The sequence below is a fragment of the Ictalurus punctatus genome, chromosome 14 (genome assembly GCF_001660625.3).
Source record: "Ictalurus punctatus breed USDA103 chromosome 14, Coco_2.0, whole genome shotgun sequence".
In the NCBI taxonomy this organism is placed as follows: Eukaryota; Metazoa; Chordata; class Actinopteri; order Siluriformes; family Ictaluridae; genus Ictalurus; species Ictalurus punctatus.
In genome coordinates this window covers 13,949,927-13,970,654 of record NC_030429.2, presented here as the reverse complement: position 1 = coordinate 13,970,654, position 20,728 = coordinate 13,949,927, and the positions used below count along the sequence as shown (strand labels likewise).

The following is a 20,728-nucleotide window of genomic DNA, read 5'->3' as shown; positions in this document are numbered from 1 at the left end:
TCTGATTGGTTAAATATCACTGTACAATTCTTTTTACTTTGTCTTTGTCATATTTCAGTATTTAGGTGTAATTTAAATTTAACAAAACTTTAATTCTAAAGAACAAAATCCATAACCAGAAAAATTCTATTTTCTCAAAATGGCTTCCATCTCTCGTGTCTCTATGCTGGGGGGAGAAATAATACCCTCTTCCATCATGACTTGGATGCCATGGCAACTACACTCCCTCCTGCTTCAAAGAAACACACCATTTTTCACCACCCGCACCCCCCACCTGCCCCCTCCAAGTCTTTCTCAAATACATAGTGCTCTTAACAATCGCTCATGCAGTTGCATATCAAACAAGAATGATGCAAGAAAACACATCTATACATTTTTTTATTTAATCCTGGACCTCACAAAATTATTTTTAATTAACAATAATGAGTTATTTGGTCAATGTACACACTCCTACCACTACTGCATATGCTAATCTTTCTTAAACAAAGCACGTTCAAGAGTAGATGCCATCATAAAAAGACAAAAGAGAAAAAAGCAGAAATATGAAACTGAAATGTCTGTATGTGGAGAAAGCTTATGTATGCTAATATGTACATATGCTTCAAGCTTTTGGTGGCAATGTAAGGTGCAAAGTATGAACATTAAAAGACATAATTTAAGCACTTTGTTCCATCTTAAAATAAATAACTGCATCACTGGTTATGTTGGTACACTGTATTAATGGCATTTTATAGCCCAACTGTCATGAGAGTAAATATATGTAAATTGCATATGCATGATCAGATGGTAAGAATAATGATATATAATTTTCAATAGCTTTTCTTGTTCCAACATGTTCTTTGATAGACTTTTGGAGATCAAAAATATTAAAACATTGGTATCAAGTTACAGTGTGATATTACTTCATCAATAAGGGTGCAAATTGGTTTTCAGTTACACTGACTAAAGAAATGGATATGACGGTCTGACTATTCCAATCTCATACAATAGTAAACAAGCATAGTGGTATATACAAAAGGATAAATTAAATGCAAAAAAAAAAAAAAAAAAATACCAATCATCCAACCAACCAGCCAACAAACAAACAACAAACAAACAAAAACACATCATTCGCAGGGGTAAAAAAAAAAAAAAAAAAGTCAGAAAAGACATTTTCAAAAGACTCTAAAACACGTATCAGCATCTCTGCCTCTTCATTTCACTTTATTTGTCCTTTCTTGTTTCATTTGAAACCCACTGAAGATGAATTCTAGCACTATGATGGCTTTGTGCATGGACATTAATGACCTTTATTAAAACCATACATCTTTCTCTGCCGCCCTCATTACTATCCTATAACCTGCACAGAACCACACTGCACACCACAATATTGAAATAAAGTTTAAGTGTTTTTCCCCACAATCCAATTTAAATAAATACTCGTTATAATTGTGAAACGGTTTTTAGATAAGCTGGAAGCTATAATCGACTTTTACATCTAATAACTGACATTAGGAGATGATAAATGTGTCTTATCTGTGTTAAGAGGCCTTAGTAGTATCAGGCATGCGATGGGGAAGTTAGGAGACATGAGCTGGTGAGCAGTATCACCATCTCTGTAACTATTTTATTGAGATCATAAAATTTGGTTTCCATCAGCTTTTGTTTCATCCTTAATATGTTGATTAGCCCTAAATTTGGGGAGCAAAAAAAGGTGAAATCAGTTCAAAAGAACATTCTCATTTGTGCTAGATTAACCATCAGGTTTTCTCACTGTGAAAGGCAAAATGAAACTAGAAAAGAATTAAGAGCCCAGAGGTTTAAATTTAGGATGTCTCCATGGCGTGTAGAGAAATCTTTAATTTTTCCCTTTTGTCTAAAATATAACACTTTGTTGTGTTGTTTGTTTTGAAGCCACAGGAAAATTATAGTAGATTCCTTACCCTTAAGGAAATGGAAATTTTTCATATAAAAAGACCAAACAAGACTTTTGACACTTTATGTCACCAACAGTATCTGAGTGTCTGTCTGGCTCCCAAAGTGTCTAACAGCTTCTATCTCTCTGGTTAAGACTTAAGCCATGACCCATCACTCTCTCCCCCAACCTTTTGATCCCTCATCCTCAACCCGTCTCATTCAGTCTTTCATGCTTCCTGGTTTTTCTCTGGTGATTCTTCCAGGGTGATCACAGTAAACTCCTCCGTGTTGCCATTCTCCTGGATCTTCTCTTTGTTCATAAGCGTCACCATTTCCTGCTCTCTCTCCTGAGCCTCGGGGCTGGCCGCTGATGCTGCTGTCCCATTGCCCTCACCGCTGCTCTTGGAGGTGATCATCAGAGTCTGGCTTCTCCCACACCACCTATGCCAACACACCAAACACATATTTAGATTCTGGGAGCATGTGGTTTTGGGGTCCATTGTTCTGCATGCTTCATGCCATATTGCCTCTTTTTAATCTGATTCACAGTGTGTACTGTTGATCAATACTAGATTAGTTTTGCTAAAAAGCATGCAGACTGGTAAGCTCCTCCCTGTAGTATAGTGCTACTGCTATAAGGGCACCATCTGGTTCACTGTTCACTGAATTATGTCAAATAACCATTGACAGTGCCAAAATATTGCATTTGTATGCTTCATCAACAATACACTGCTTATGCACATTGTTTATAATGGTGAAATACTAAGAACACTTTCATTATGTTAGTGTAAGAAGGTCAAAAGACCTATCAGTGAGGTTTACCTGTTCCTTGTTACCACAAAAGCACCCAGAATAATAATAGCAACGATGGCCACAATCACAATCAAGATGACCAACCAATCTGCACAGGAGACAGAATTCATTTCATCAATATATATAATTTAGAAAGTAAGGAATAAAATGCAAATATGCTCTTATAAGGAAATATTTAATGGTGGGGTGGTATTCCTCTTACTATAGCAATTTGCCAACTATTTTTTTTTCTATTAATTAAAGACAACATGTCATACTATTATTAGGTTATAGTTACATTTAATGTAGTGGAAAATCCACAAAACAAGTTGTCACTCATGCTATAACAGATATAAAACAGTCATAATATTAATGACTTAATGACACTAATATTAATTAACACAATAATGACATGACTGATTAATACTGACTGATAACAATGCCTAAATTGGAAGGATCCTGGATCATTTACATTTCATATTTGTGCTTTTAGAGATTGAATATGGATTAACCAGGTATATGAGAATATGAGTGTGATGAATGTGTGTGAACCTTTGGTGCTGCCACTGCTGGTATTCTCTTCTGGTGATGAAGCTATGCCAGGTCCCTTCCTCCCTTTCGATTGCACAGACTGACGTGAATTCACTTCAGTGGTCGGTGCTTTAGAAATAATATGCAGAAGAAAGTGCATTAAAGTTTTGTTTGTTGTTTTTGAGCTTGAAAAAAAAATATATATTACTTGAATTTTTTTTCTACTGGGAGCTATTTCTACACTCACTTGGAGGTTTCCCAGAGGGGAACCCTTCAACAGAGAATATAAATCCTTCAGGTTGCTAGACATAAACATTTTTTTAAAGAGTGTATACACATAAATGTATATATATACATTTGGATATATGAATTAGTAACCTTACACCTGGATTCAAAAGGGAAAAAATGTTTGCAGTAGTTGTCACTGAACAGCAGGGGGCGAGTGCAAGTAAGCAGCAAGCATTGTTGAATGTAAAGAGACACCTGTTACAGCATGAGAAACTTTAACTGTCTAACAGCAGAGGGGGCTTTGCACTGCACTAAAAAGGAGTCACATGTCTAAAATGCTTCCACCAGGAAGCAAGGGGAATATATATATATATATATATATATATATATATATATATATATATATATATATATATATATACACACACACACACACACACACTCTAAAAAAAAATCCTGGGTTGTTTTTTTTTTTCTACCCAATTGCTGGGTTGAGCCTTTTGAGTCATTTAATTCTGTTATTTTCTCAGTCTTGGGTACCATTTGGGTAGTTTTGTGCAACCCAACCGCTAGGTTAGTGACTGGGTCATTCTCACTGACAGTTGAATCAATGTGTGCCCCCCCCACCCCCACCCCTCCTTGTTTGGAGAAACAAGGTTCATATGAATATACTTATCCATAAAACCATTACTGTTCACTACAAAAAGCAAAAATGTGCAATAACAGTCCAGTTTACATAAAATTAAATGCACTGCTTTCATTGTTAGCTTTGGCTTACTTATTTGTAATGCCCACTGGATCGTAAGATGTTTTAAACATCTTCCTTTGATCTAAATCTGACGTTTTCGTCGTAAATATGACATATTTGATTCATTTACTTCAAAGTCTAAATATAAACACCAATTTTGCAGCTCTAGCAATACATTTCTGTACACCTTGTGTATAAATAAATGAGACACCATGTTCATATATTTGTTTATAATGTGGTATATTTAACATTTTCAAAGGGTAAAAATAACCCTGAAAATATTAACCGATTTATGAAATAAAATTAACCCAGCATTTTTGTAAAAAAATTAAACCATGCTTTTGGTTGAAAACAACCCAAAATGTGTTCTGTCTTATATTTACCCAGCCATTGGGCTAAAAATAACCCTATATATAGTGGCCCAGTGTTTTACCCCTCTGATTCTGTTCACTGTGTCTGCTCTTATGGAAAAAAGACTTTCTCAAGTGTTAATAGTTTCTTAAAGAGGTTCTACCAAAAACCATTTGTGTATGGGAAACACTCTTGTAGGTTTCTACATTAGGAACATTAAGGGTTCTAGTTTTAAATTTTGTTCATAAGACTGTATATTGAGTCGGACTATTTTTTGTATTTTTCATGAAGCATCTTCTATTGTAGATTCTAAAAATATATTGTTTAATACATGAGGAATAATTCCTGTTATCTTTCATAACATAACAGCTATAAACAGTTGTTCCCTGACCAGCCTGTCTAACTGTTGAGGTTAATAAGAAAAACTATGCAGCTTGTCATACTACTGGGAAACAGCAAAACACAAAGTCTTGAAGACTTTCCTGTCACGCAAAAAAACTTATTACAGCTTTAACTCTGATTGTTATAAAGCAATGATGCTGGAGACTCCTTGCAAAAATGCTAAATAAAAGTGTCCTCAGAGAAACCGTCAGCATATCAAAAAGTACAAGTTTTGTTTCACACCACATTTGATGATGTGGAGCGCCTGCCATACAAGTCCCTACAGTATGTATGTAATTACAATATAAATGTAAAAATTAACATATTAAAATGAGTGCTTTAATATAGACCTTGCATCCGGAAGTACTGTCAGAGCTGCTGTTATAGAAACAATCCTTCTGACCAATACGAATCGAGCATTGAGACCAGTCATTTTAAAACTGCTAAAGGTAAGAAAAAAAAATAGAGGCAAGAAGAAAAACTGTTAAGTTTCATGTTGGGGAATCTTGTTGTCTCTTGTTCCATACCTGGTGGACTCTCAGATGTGTAATTTATGTGGTCCTCTTGTTTGTCCTTTGAGCCTTCAGTGTTTGGTTCACTTGTGGTGGCGTCTATTGGCTCTTCCATACCTGAGCCAATGTTTTCTAGGCTAAATGTTGTGGTGGTATCATCTGCAACTTCTTCTCTATTTTTTTCTGTAAACTCAGCACTCTCAGTGGTCAGATCATCATATTTTCCAGAGGGTTCAGTAGTCATGGTGGGAGGTTGTGTGTTCTGATCCAGCACATCTCCTGATACATCAGGCTCATCATGAGAGTTGTTTGCAGTGGGATTCGTCTTCACTGTGGGAGGAGTTAGGTCATGAACAGCTGTAACGGTGCGACTGGTGTGTAACTCAACTGAATCCATTGCATAAACGTGCTCAGCTGGAATTCTAGTGCTGTTAAAAACTTGTCTTCCAATGTTCTCTGAAATAGGGGCAGAATGGAATGAGGAAACATACAAGGCAATATCAGTGTTTAGCGTTTATCAATATGTTATGTCATTATCTATAACAGTAGCACATAAAGTTAATGACACAACTATTTCAAATTTCCTTATAGTACAGAACCACTTAGATAATGCTTTATCTCCAGAACAGTAGAATTTCCTCTTGCTTATGCAGTTTCTCCAAAGACACATCACTTATTAGAGTTTGAAGCAAAGGCTTCAAATTATTGGCTCATATTCGAGGTTTTTTTTTTTCTGGATTTCTGGATTTTTTAGATTTCTTACTTTGCTTACAGTGGAGGACAATTCTATGATTGTACTAGTACTATAATGTACTAGTCCTATGTAGACTAGTACAGCTTTAACAGCTTTAATTATAAATAACTTTAATATATATATATATATATATATATATATATATATATATATATATATATATATATATATATATATATATATATAGTATCTCACAAAAGTGAGTACACCCCTCACATTTTTGTAAATATTTGATTATATCTTTTAATGTGACAACACTGAAGAAATGACACTTTGCTACAATGTAAAGTAGTGAGTGTACAGCTTGCATAACAGTTTAAATTTGCTGTCCCCTCAAAATAACTCAACACCCAGCCATTAATGTCTAAACCACTGGCAACAAAAGTGAGTACACCCCTAAGTGAAAATGTCCAAATTGGGCCCAAAGTGTCAATATTTTGTGTGGCCACCATTATTTTCCAGCATTGCCTTAACGCTCTTGGGCATAGAGTTCACCAGAGCTTCACAGGTTGCCACTGGAGTCCTCTTCCACTCCTCCATGATGACATCACGGAGCTGGTGGATGTTAGAGACCTTATGCTCCTCCACTTTCCATGTGAGGATGCCCCACAGATGCTCAATAGGGTTTAGTCCATCACCTTCACCCTCAGCTTCTTTAGCAAGGCAGTGGTCGTCTTGGAGGTGTGTTTGGGGTCATTATCATGCTGGAATACTGCCCTGCGGAACAGTCTCCGAAGGGAGGGGATCATGCTCTGCTTCAGTATGTCACAGTACATGTTGGCATTCATGGTTCCCTCAATAAACTGTAGCTACCCAGTGCCGGCAGCACTCATGCAGTCCCAGACCATGACACTACCACCACCATGCTTGACTGGAGGCAAGACACACTTGTCTTTATACTCCTCACCTGGTTGCCGCCACACACGCTTGACACCATTTGAACCAAATAAGTTTATCTTGGTCTCATCAGACCACAGGACATGGTTCCAGTAATCCATGTCCTTAGTCTGCTTGTCATCACCAAACTGTTTGCGGGCTTTCTTGTGCATCATCTTTAGAAGAGGCTTCCTTCTGGGATGACAGCCATGCAGACCAATTCAATGCAGTGTGTGGTGTATGATCTGAGCACTGACAGACTGACCCCCCCACCCCTTCAACCTCTGCAGCAATGCTGGCAGCACTCATACATCTATTTCCCAAAGACAACATCTGGATATGACGTTGAGCTCGTGCACTCAGTTTCTTTGGTCGACCATGGTGAGGCCTGTTCTGAGTGGAACCTGTCCTGTTTAACTGCTGTATGGTCTTGGCCACCGTGCTGCAGCTCAGTGTCAGGGTCTTGGCAATCTTCTTATAGCCTAGGCCATCTTTATGTAGAGCAACAATTATTTTTTTCAGATCCTCAGATAGTTCTTTGCCATGAGGTCCCATGTTGAACTTCCAGTGACCAGTATAAGGGAGTGTGAGAGCAATGACACCAAATTTAACACACCTGCTCCCCATTCACACCTGAGACCTTGCAACATTAACAAGTCACATGATATTGGGGATATATATATATACACACACAAAATGGAGGGAATAATATCTAAAGTCTACTTTTACTGTCCTTGACCTCAGGCATTGTAAACCCAATGTGTGTCTGAACAACATAATCAGCCAAAACAAAATTTTTGGCATGAATATGCTGACACTATTGCAGGTGTCATTGTGTCTGCATGTGTGTCTGTGTGTGTACTACTAACACTAAAATACTACTACTACCAATACTACTAATTATTATTTCGACAACTATGGTATAACAACAACAACAATAATAATAATAATAATAATAATAATAACAATACTACTATTATTACTGCTGCCACTACTACTACTACTAATAATAATAATAATAATAATAATGATGTTTTCTCACCACTGGTCTCAGGATGTGCAGGATCATTCCCCAGAGATTTTATTTCAAAATTGCAGCTTCTGTTAGACAGATCTGTTTTGGGAAGAATAGTTACATTTTATAAAGTCCTGAATTATTTGCCTATAATCTGTCCACAATGCGGTACCAATCAGAATGACTCAAACTGTTTACCTACAATATATCAAAACGAAAGATCTTCTAACACTGTATCCTAAACACTATAGTTACAATCTCCTCTAAAACTATTGGAACTGCAAGGCTAATTCATTTGTTTGAACTATACACCAAAGACATCTGGGGTTGAGATCAAAAGATGGATACAAGATGAGAGTTTAGGATTTCAGCTTTTATTTCCTGGTATTTACATCTAAACATGTAAAAAAAAAAAAAAAAACAAACAAAACAAAAAAAAAAAACATAAAACATGTAACCTTTTGTATCAGACCACCCAATTTTTAGGCGAGCAAAAGAATAGAAATGAATTAAAATGAATAACACCTAATATTTGATTGCATATCTTTTGATTGCAATAACTGCATCAAGCCTGCAACTCAGCGACATCACCAAATTATTGGTTTCTTCTTTTGTGATGCTTTGCAAGGTTTTTTACCACAGCCTCTTTCAGGGTTTTTTGTGTGTTTTTTTTTTTGTTTGTTTGTTTGTTTGTTTTTTTGGTTGTTTGTTTTATTGTGTGTTATTTTGAAGGAATTTCTCTGTTGTCAGACAAAATGTTCCTGTAAACTTCTGAATTCATTCTGCTGCTCACTGAAGATTAGTGAGCCTGTTCCAGAAGTAGCCATGCAAGCCCAGGCCATGACATTACATCCACCATGTTTCACAGATGAGCTTATATGTTTTGGATCATGAACAAATGAAAAAAACCTTTCTTTCTCCACATTTTAGACTTTCCGTCAATTTTGTAGAGGTCTTTGCATTCCTATGCAGAAATCCAATCTGACTCTGATTCTTTCTGCTGATAAGTGCTTTGCATTTTTTGGTTTGGCCTCTATACTTCTGCTCTTGAAATCTTTTCAAACAGTGGATTGTGATGCCTTCACCCCTGCCCTGTGGAGGTTGTTGGTGATGTCACTGAATGATATTTTTGGGTTTTTCTTCACATCTCTCACAATGTTTCTGTCATCAGCTGTTGTTTATCTTGGCTGCCCCATTCGGTGTCTGTTGTACACCAGGGTTTCTTTATTTTTCAGGACATTATAAATTGTTATATTTTCTATGCCAAATGTTTGTGCAATGCCTCTGATTTGATTTTTTCAGCTTTAAAATGGTTTCCTTTTCTCCCATAGACAGCTCTCTGATCTTCATGTTGGCTTATCCTTTTTAAATAACAAATGCAGTCTTCACAGGTGAAACTGAAGGCTAAAACCAATTATAGATGTTCAGAGCTATTTATTGTTTACACAATAAATCTAACAGGACACACCTGGGTAACAAGAAACACCCGTCAGTCACATGTACCTGTATTTTTGCTCACCTACACATTGGGTGGTCTGATACAAAATGTGCTATGTTCTATGTTGTTTAACAGATTTACATATACATACCAGTAAATAAAAGCTGAACTTCTAAACTATTTTCTCATGTTCATCTTTTGATCTCATACTCGAATGTCTTCAGTCTACAGTACAGCAAAAACAACTTAATTGGCCTTGCTGTCCCAATAATTTCAGAAGGGACTGTATATGTATCACTACAGATAGATCTCACAGCTCAACCTGTGTAGGTATATGCTATAGTCAGAAAAATATCAAATGATAGAATTCCAACTCCTAATAATATTTTTTTCTTCATTATAAATACCTGTCTGATTATAGCAGTAGGCATCATAGTGGGAATCTGTAGGTACCAAAGTGATAACTCCCGTCATGTTAGCCGCACACAGGTTGTTCGGCACTTGTCGAGAAATGGTGATGTTTCCACTGCTGATCCAGCCATACCTGTTCACAGATTATAGTGTATTTTCATCACTATTAGCTGTATTTATAGCATGTATACTGAACTTGTAATCAATTAATAAGACTGAATTCCAATTGTTCCTCTGCTGTCAGAGAGATTATAATTAAACAGAAAAATCCCAATTACTGCAGTAAAGTTGTAGTAAAATTGTATTTAATGGCTACTTGTCTTTGGAGATAATACTACTTTAAATCAGAATCTGAGTTGCAGTAACCTTTGAAGAAATCCAAAAGCTGAAGCATAAAAATACTTGCAAAAGGTATTGTAGGGCATACTGGGGATTGTTCCTGTCTGCTTTTTCCTAATACCACAGAATGGGCTGTGCAGATGCATTTTCAGGTGAGTATTAAGGCAAATATAATTCACATTATGTAATTAAGGCATTTGTGATCCAACCTGTGCTACTGACATTGAATGCAATTTTTTTATGGACACTGGAGGGCAATGGCTAACACATGCTTCCTCCATGACACAAGAAGCCATTCACTGCATCTGTTTAGACTGCGGCCCATGTAAAATTATATGATAGCTGAATACGCTTGGAGGAAGGATTAACTATTCTATTCTATATACACAAGTTACCATGCCTATGATTGTTTAGTGTTATTAGTGTTCTATTCGACACTGTAGAGAAAAATGTCTGGATTTGACCTCTGACTATTGTGGCACTAAGAATATGTGCTACGATTGGTAATACGATTGGCTGCTATCCGATTGGCTTGAGTAGATGGTGGGCAGAGTCCACCTATTTGTTGATTTGTGTGCACTCTTGACGCTAGAAATGTTTAAAAATCCAGAAATGCACAGAACACGATCCACAAATGAATGCCAGGCAAAGTTGTGTTTGTGACATAAAAACATATTTGTAGAAAAATGTCTTTTGCAAATCTCATTTTATGTATTTGTGAATTTAATTAACTTTTGTGAAACTCCTAACATATATTTGTGGATCTAATTCTATTTATTTGTGAATTTATTTAATTTTTGTGAATCTCACTACATTTATTTGTGGATCATAATCTATTTATTTGCAATTATAAAACAATTCTAACCCCATATTAGAAGCCCCCCCAAATCTCAACAGATTTGAGGATTCTTTATCAACTTCTATTATTAATTCAGCTGATATCAAGTGAGGACAGGCATGTAAATATAGATATATAGAGATTGAATATTCACCTGCAGCTCTCCAAGCCCCTGCCATGAGCAATAGTCACCTCCTCATTACTGGCTAAGGTTGTTCCCAGCACTTCACATAGTTTCTTAGCAGCCTCAAAGTCCAAAGCATATCGATAATTGCCCTGAATATGGAATACTCCCGCGTAACTGCAGGATCGTAGCTTCACCTCTGAGTAGAGAGGGAGAGATAGAGAGTGAGAAAGAGAGAGAGGGAGACAGAGATGCATTACTGGTGTTTACTATCATCAGCAAAAAAGCTGGGAAATAAAAACAAAAGCTGAGAAAAGTTGATAGAGAGCATTTAAATGTTCTATTTGTTTGACACTCATTTCCAGTAACATATCCTACAAATCCATTCTTGCTGGAAAGACATGAAAATACTGTCAAATTGGGAACAGCATACATGTGCTCTAAATTATTTTCACAATTATTTTCAGTTTACAGGGAAGGGGAGAAATCTTCTGATGCGTTTAAAATCAAACTTCTTGATCAAGTACACACACACACACACACACACACACACACACACACACACACACACACACACACACACACACACACACAGCAGATAAATTCCAAAAACAAATAACCCCCAGAAGAGTTGGTACAACACTCTAAAGATTAATTCAGTTCTGGGGAATTTGCTGCTATGACGTTTGTGTCCCCGTGTGTTCACTTCTCTTTTCTCTATCTTTATACTGAATTTTTTTTTTTTGCTTTCCCCAAAGCAACACCCTTGACTCAGCTCAATGCCTAATTATCACGCCCCTCATGAGCGGAGCAAAGCTGTATATGAGCAGAGAAAAACTGTGGATTGTTTCCCAGGACTCAAAGTCACTATGCTGGCTCCAATTGCTATACTTCAGACATATTGTAACAGTCAAACTGAATTATTCTCTGTAAAATGCAAATCAGATTAAAGATCTATTTAAAATGATGAATGTGCAAAGAGAAAGAAAGCTATGCAGAGGCTGTGCTGAAGCACACAATAAAGTTTCATTATAACAGCAACCAGCACGGTAGGTAGAAAACAGCATTAAGAAACATCAGGGGAGAAAATTCAAATCTGATTTTACTCCATATTGACTGTGGGAGGGTGACCATGAATATGGATGTGAGATTTTCATTTTTAAGAGCACAATGTGGCTTGGTCACCATGGCCACACACTTTCTCATTTTCTTCTAGAGTTTGTAGATCCAGATCTATGACCAGAAAATATGTGAACTGCTCCATCATTAAGGATATCTTTCTAATATAACTTCGAGTAATATTAAACAATGCATGTTTATAAATAGTTTCACTGTAATCAAACCTGTTTTTTTTTGTTGCTTGTTTGTTTTAAATGCTAACATGCTAACATTTTCAGTAATTTTTATATTACATCATTATCATACACTCTAATAAAAAAGGTACAAAATGGAGTGGAGTGACACTATCAAGGGTATATTTTATGTGGCTATAAAATGCATCTTTCACATACAAATGTACATGCACCTTTCAAGGCAAAAATACATACTAAAGATACAAAAGGGTACCTGGTCACTACATTTATTGTTTGAATTTCACAACAATATCAGCTGAGAAAAACTAGACTTTATTTGATTATACATTAGATAAACAATATGTTAATATCAATAAACAGAAAGTTTTTTAACTTAAATACCATGCAACTTCAAAACTAATAGAATGTGCCACCAGTTCTGTTGGACTTGTCTTGAAAGTTCTCCCTTATACTATCTTTCTTAAATTACACTACCAGATATCATATCTCCAGATAAACCATGTCTCAAAATTAATTATGATTCTGAAGAGACACCAAACTTCCCAGCATCCAGTCGCCACTGCAACAGGGAAAGCACAAATCAATTTTAATTCCAATCAGCAAATTTTAGTGTTGCACAGTTCACACAAAGGCCACTTCTCTGTTTCGGCATTAAGTGCAGTTTTCACATCCTGCTTCTGTATCTTGTGTTGTTGCAAAAATAGCCAGGAAATCGTATTGCACCTAGTTAATCAGCAAACTGTTGCCATGGTGACATGCACAAGCAGCATGCATGTATTTAGATAAATAAACGCAAGTGACTGTATCAGTCTCATTTAACTGTTTAATGGTTTCCATTACATGTTCAGCTATTAGAATGTAAGTTTCATAAGCATTAAAAAAAAAAAATACTGGATCATTTCCATTAGGACCTACTGGTTCCCATTGTAATTTTTCCATTAGGTTTTTAATGTTGTTCATTAGCATTATCCTCTAACAGATGCATAACCTAGGGGATGACTCAATTATACTCTCAATCAAGTTAATTATTATTAATTATTCACTTGCATATACCCCTTTCTGAGAAAATATTAAATCAGGTATTAAAAAATGGTGCACTTCAGAGCTGCGACGGCGACTTCCGTTAGTTCAAAATATACGTCAATATTTACTCCATATTCAGAGTTGATTTATGCAAGTGATTAAGTTTATTTTGTGCATGGCCCATTCAGAATATTAAAATAATTTGTGTAGTTCACTTGTCAGATTTTTCTAGATTAGAAGCATTGGACACTTTAGACCATTAGACCAGCACCTTTAAACAAAAGCATATGCCTTAAACCCTGAAAACAAAGTGGGTGTTAGAAAATGTTGACTGAAGAAGCAGATTGCATTTTTATTATTTGCTATCAACTATAATATAATATGTAACATAAAATCAAGATACACATTAAAAGAATAAACAAAAAAGAAAGACTAATACGATGATATATGCATAAAAGATGGCAAGCATTTAAATAAACAAATAAGAGTGTGGGATATTGTCATTATGTCACTGCATGAATTGTTACTATCACATCATTCACCTCAAATGTTCCTTAATTTAAAATATTGCTTCCATTTTCATTATTTGGAAACTTATAAAATAGCACTTGAGCACAAACAAGAATCCTTCTTAGCTCATTTACATTTGTGGTCAGAGATTAAAATATTGCAACAGCCACACAGTTTACTTCCATTTCTCAGCATACTGCCTCAACGCACATCAGGAACTCAAACAGGAAGAAGAGCTAGTGTGGCTGTTAATGACAGTTGGGCAGAGGGTTACTCTGGCACACTTTCAGAATCAACCCAGCAGTGGCACACAGAGACCTACTGAATGCAATGCCATGAAGGAAAAGCATAGCTTCTGGGCCTGCAGAGTCACTTTAGAGATTAAAGACATCATCACAGGATGGAAAAACCCATCCAAGGTGTCTTCATTTACATGCAAAATTGGTAGTCAAGCTGGTTTACACAGCATGTTGAGTCCTGCTAGTTCAAAAGCGCTGATTTTGAAAGCAACCATTGTCTCTTAATGGAGTTAAGGGATTTGGGCAGTAAACAAATTATGTGAAAAGAAAGAAAGCATGAGTGATGTTGTCTATAGAGAGGTTGCCAAAACCTCCAGCTGCTCTAGGTGGGGTTTGTATTTCTGCCCTGGCTTGCGGGTTTCCGATTAAACCACACAGAGAAGCAGCAACAACAACATCAACATAGAAATGATCAGAGAATGTGAGATATTAAGGTGACTCTAAGCCTAGCTTAAAAGGCACTTTCCAAACTGGAGTTACTTTATTTAGGAAATTAGATTGAAATTGTGATTTTAACTCATAATATGTCAATTGAATCAGTGAATTTTGGCACAATTAATGCACCAATTAACCAATATAATGAAGACTGAGCAAAGTTCATGTCAATTCAGCACAAAGCTTTGAGTAGAGTTTGTCCCCAGTATATGGTGTTCAGTCACAGTCACAGTCTTTTAAGACTGATCCATCCACATACACTCATGAGTGTAGGCAGGCAGTGAAACCAGAGATCTAATGCAGCCATGTCAAAGTCAACTGAAGGACACCCCTCACCCCCACCTGCCATTCTCTACACCTCCATTGTTTTTGGAGGACATTGTCTGTAAGAAGTATTCTTCTCTAAAGAAGGCACTCAAAATTTTGAATAGGTGCATGTCTCTATCTGCTTACTTGCTATGATATTCTGTTTAAGCATCTCTTTATTTAACCATATTTGAAAGCTGCATTAAAACATATATAAATCAATTTATGCAAATAATAGCTAATCTGCACTATTTTCAATGACTTTCTATTTCTCAAAACATTCAAAACATGCACAAAAACTTTAAGCCTCCTTTTCACTGGATCGTTTGGATCCCCTCCTTTGATAGGGCAGTGTGGATCTAGAAATTAATGCAGCTATATAGTGGTATAGTAGGAAAATTTGGGGTCTGCACTGAACTTGTTTTGGAGTGCAGTTTCTTCACCCTACAAAGGGCTGAGTGTATGTTAAAATGAGTGAGAGGAGGGGAAGAAAGCATTAAAATGTTTAAATGTAAACATTTTAAAATCTTAATTATAAATGAATATGTTTAACAACAGTCCAGGAGATACAGTTCAGTTGTAATATGAGAGCCTTTTCATATATTTAAGTTAAGATTTTCATGTTGAAAATAACAAAAGTCAGAAACCAATTTAGCTTGTATGTCTATGAAACATCAGTTATATGGATCATTTTGAATATTAGGTTAATACTAATTTAGGCAATTGGATTTGTGTTATATTGAAAATGCTTTAATGCTCATTAGTTCAACTAGTATGTTGTAGAAATGTCTTTAAGAAAATATCACAAATCCAGTATCACTGATTTACTACTACTAGACATGCCAGTAAGCATGTTTGTACTAATGCCAGCTGGTCCTTGATCAAAGATAAAAGAAGATATGAAGCCAAATCAGTAGCACGTGGAAAAGCTGGGAAAAAGCAGGTGACGCCTGGCCACGTACAAGTCTTCTTTGTGAGGCTTGAGTAGATACCAAATGGCCTTCCTCACCTTGAAACATGACACTCCAGGTAGCGTGAGGGTCTTCAAGTTTGTCGCTGTGTGTATGCGTATTTTAAAGTGTCTGTGTGTGTGGGGAGGGGGTGTTCAATGATACACACATTCCTGTGACTAGAACTCCACTCAAATGCTCCTTGTTCGGCGTAACTGCATATGGCTGAGCTGCTTGCTGCCGTTCAGCAAAGCTGGTCATTCACCTTATGTAAACACACACAAACACACACTTCGTGTGGCTATATAAAGGCCTTTGCAACACATTTGTTAGAAATTTGTATCTATGAAGTGGAAAAACATTTTTTTAAACCCCACACACTGCTGATCATGCTGATGTGTTGCATCTAATGTGGGAGGAAGATGGAAAGGTAACATTTACAAAAAAAAATCCCATTAATGTTATAGATTAGGAAAACCCCCACAGGAAACAGAGCAGGTGACATTTATTTATGTTGAATGAAGCAATTTCAAATGTATTAAAGGAAGGGGTCAGAGACTTTTAGGTCTGAACAATTTTACACACTTGTAATATTTGTGATATATGCACATCCAGCTAATCAGAATAAAAAAGCCTGTGCTTTGAGCATGTGATTTTGCAGGATGCGCTAAAGGGAGGGGCTGAATTTGGTTGAGATTTGACTTTCAAAACAGGAAACGTCATTTAACTTATGCCCAAACTGATGACTTTATTTTTACTAGACAATTGACAATTACAAAATACAATCAGAAGGCCCAAAATAGAAGAAATTGGTTAATTGATTTAATTTATTTTCTGTTTGTGACCAGATCATCATGAGTTCAAGTCCCAGAACTGGAAAGAGTTGATGAGAGTGAACTTGCACCCAAAGATAGACTAGTTTCACCACTCTGTCTTACTACATTTGGGGAATCTGTCCTTACACTTCATCTCATGTGTAACAAGGAAAGTCAGGATATGTGAAAAAAAAATCCTAGCTATCCAAGAGAAGCAATCAATGTTGCTTGTTTCATCAGAATGCCCTTGAAGACACAAAGTGAAGGTCATGTACAACTACAAAGCCAGACTGAACCAAGCATGTTCCTGAGAGCACCAGAGAAAGCCCCTGTTCCTGTATCTTGGCTCTTGAGAAATCTAGGCAGACTACTCAGCCTTTACAGGAAAAAAAAAAAAAGAACAGTACACACCAACCACAACATGGAGTCCAGTAAGACACACCCAGTTAGTGTGTATGTTGGGTGAATTTGTGGAACCTGGTTTCAGGAAAAACGAGCGAGGGAAACGGGGTTGGAAATCACATACAGAATGTCAAACAGATGGTCATGTGTTACCCCTGCTACTAACCCTATTCTTTATCTTTACAACTTGCACAAATTAAGCTAAATAAATTATTACAAATTTGTAAGAGCCTGTTGGGCTGTGTTGGCTCTCTCAATGTCATATTAGCTTCATGCCACCCTGGCTGCCTCAGGGTGTGATGGATAGTAAGCAGTGTGGTGCTTTACCCTTGGGGTATCTCACAACAAATCTCATTTTCTCAGCTCACCATGGAGGTTGTGATTTGTCTGCTGACTTGCTACTTTTGAACTACCTTTCTTTTGCACTCATTCTTTTCCATTTTCACTTTTGCACAGTGCACAGTACAAGCCCTAAACCTACAAACACCATCCTAAACCACCTCCTGTTTCGCTTGCTTGGCCATGCCAGACATTTACAGCTCCATAGTGGTAGCTCACTGGAAGCCATCCAAAGAGTCTCCCCAATTGTCCCTTACCACACACACACACACACACACACACACACACACACACACACACACACACACACACACACACACACACACACACACACACACACACACACACACACACACACACACACACACACACACACACACACACACCTACAGAGCCCTACAGAGCTAGACCAGATATATTCACTATCCACTTCCCAATTCAAAGACATACACATACAATTATACCCGCTAGCTTCACTACCAGCTTCCTAAACTGAGATTTTCAGGACTGGCACACTTCAAAACCACAACTTCACAAAAAGAATAGACTGAGCTAGAAACAGTGAGTGAAGGAAAAGCAGAATAATAGCAGCACAGTTGATCAACTTCCTTTGTGTAGCTCAGTTCTTATTGTAAGCTGGAAAAGCTGTGAAAGGAAGAAGCACACTGATCCAACCGAGCTTTTCAGTATATAGGCAGAATAAAATGATGTGATATTGAAGATTACAAAAAAAGATAGACCTGCATATATTTAAAGCACAGACTCCATTTCACCAAGTATGTCTGTGCCTCTTCCCAGTTTTCTTTCTTTCTCTCTCTCTCTCTCTCTCTCTCTCTCTCTCTCTCTCTGTCTCTCTCTCTCTCCGTCTGTCTATGTTTCTCCATATCTCTCTCTTTCTGTCTGGCAGCCGTCTCCTTTGTCTGCTCTGTCTGCCACAGGAAATGCATGCTGTCTCACCGGCATCCATGTATTCATTTCTTACAGCCACACACATTTGCATGCACATTCAATGAAATCACTTCACAAAGCACAAAAAAGCACACAGCAGTAACATTTACTTCCTTCAAAAATCTGTACAGAAAAAAAAAATATTATATATATAAAAATATATATATTCAAGACACGATAAATTACCAACATTAAAACAAGTGCTTTTCTCTCACCTTGAACAGAGCTTGCCCAAGAGGAGGCCAGCAATCCAGAGGTGAGTCCGAGTAGGAGAATCCACATGCTGGCTGAGGAGAGACTGTAGAAGATTCCTGTATTCCTGTACCTCCTCTCTGACAAGTAAAGCTACCGATAATATGGATTGATTGAATGAATGAGTATGAGTAAGGGAGTGAGTGAATGAGTGACAGAGAGAGAGAGAGGGAGGGAGTATGGGTCCAGTGCCCACAGGGGAGTGTTCAGTGGGTTGCTGCTAGCCTGTCGAAGACGGAAGACTTTGCTCTAACTTTTCACTGGTGCGTCTGGGTGTGCGTGTGTTTGAAGAGAGAGAGAGAGAGAGAGAGAGAGAGAGAGAGAGAGAGAGAGAGAGAGAGAGAGAAGGTCTCACTATCACTGCTATGATGGAAGAGGGTGGTGCGTATATGAACACACCCTTCTACCCCTCCCTCTACTTCTCCCTCCCTTCCTCCTTTCCTCTCACCGTCTCTCTTATCCTTAGCTTTGGTTTGTATGGTTTTATTGCTTCAGTTAAGGTCTCCTGTTGCTCCATGTGAAAGCCTCTCTCGCTGCTCAGCTGCTTCTCTTTTGCTACTTGATGTGCCAAGGTCCTCAACATCCACACAGCACACATCTGCTCCTTTGTAATTGCCTCCTTCTGAACTGGCGCTCAATTCACTACCTTTTCTTTCGTCTCACCCCCTCACTCCTACTTGTGCAGAGTGCAAGAAGAATCCAACTGTCACTCTGCACACAAAAATACTTTTCTAAGCAATAATTACACAGTGTTTATATATATATATATAAATATAAAAATCACAGCATTGTTTAAACTGAACGTCATGCAACAGTCATAAGAATTTGAATGAACGAGAGCAACATGAGTGAATTGTGGTTTTTGTATGAATTAAGAGAAGAGACGGGACTGAACTCTAACTTTCCTGAAGAATTTTTACTTTGATCTTTTTTTTAAAGGGGAAACGGAAACCCTCTATAAAGAACCATTAAGGAAATGGACAAAATGGACCCCAACCTCTTAAAGCTCCTGTAAAATTTGCCTAAAACACCTATTCAAGGCATACCCAAGGTAAAATTAAAGCTGTTCTTGAACCATTTGGAGTACATGTATGGTTTTGGCCTCTCTTGAAAGGTGATACTCCAGAACTCACAATTGTACAGATGTCTACCGCTGGGCGCTATTGGCTGGAAAACACAACTGGACCACAGCATGAAGCATTTCCTAGTCCAAGTTCAAATTTGTGATCAATACCAAAGAAAATTAATAACTTACACATGATTTTCTAAGGGTATGTCCATGCACTTTACCTAAATCACCTTTTGGAAACTCTCTTGGTCACCATGTACACCTAGGTTAAAAAGGCTACTTACTCTTTATTTTTCACATAATTTGGGGTACTAATGAAAGGTGACACTAATAGCTAATATCACATATCCAGCGATCTACAAAATGTATATTTACATGTATATTCACAGTTGAAACCTTTGTGCGTTTTTCCTACATATTCTTTTTTTTTCCCCTTAGAGTCTAACCTTCATAAGAAATCACTCATGCAAATTCTAATTTTAAAGCATGATTCATTGACTCTGTGACAAACAATTCAGCAACTGAGAAGAAGACTTTTAATGTCTCCAACAGCCAACACCCATCAACGTGGTTTGGAGAAATCAAAACAGCTAAACCAACGATGTGGCCAGCAGCATGATGACTCAGAAACCATAATCATTCCAGGTGTTATTACTCACTGTGCCATGAGCAAAATCAATGTAATATGTATAAAAAAAAATCCCACCCTCCTTCTGTGTAATGAACATGATGGCTCATGATAGATCATGTCTGTGGATGAGTAGTGTGTAGGCATTTTAAAGGGTTTGAACTCCTGAGTCCTATCTGACATTTCATGAACAGGTGACAGACAT

The 20,728-nt window shown here is 37.2% G+C and overlaps 1 protein-coding gene across 1 annotated transcript; it reads right to left on the bottom strand.

Moving 5' to 3' along the window:
• Positions 1-361: 361 nt before the first annotated feature.
• On the bottom strand, positions 362-19,136 carry cd44b (CD44 molecule (Indian blood group) b). Its single transcript, XM_017485628.3, has 8 exons — positions 18,790-19,136; positions 11,265-11,433; positions 9,930-10,066; positions 8,112-8,183; positions 5,455-5,895; positions 3,241-3,348; positions 2,719-2,797; positions 362-2,337 (listed from the first exon to the last, which is right to left on the bottom strand). The coding sequence occupies exons 1-8, from the start codon at positions 18,854-18,856 to the stop codon at positions 2,124-2,126; spliced, it is 1,287 nt and encodes a 428-aa protein (XP_017341117.1). The 5' UTR covers positions 18,857-19,136; the 3' UTR covers positions 362-2,123.
• Between the last annotated feature and the right edge of the window lie 1,592 nt (positions 19,137-20,728).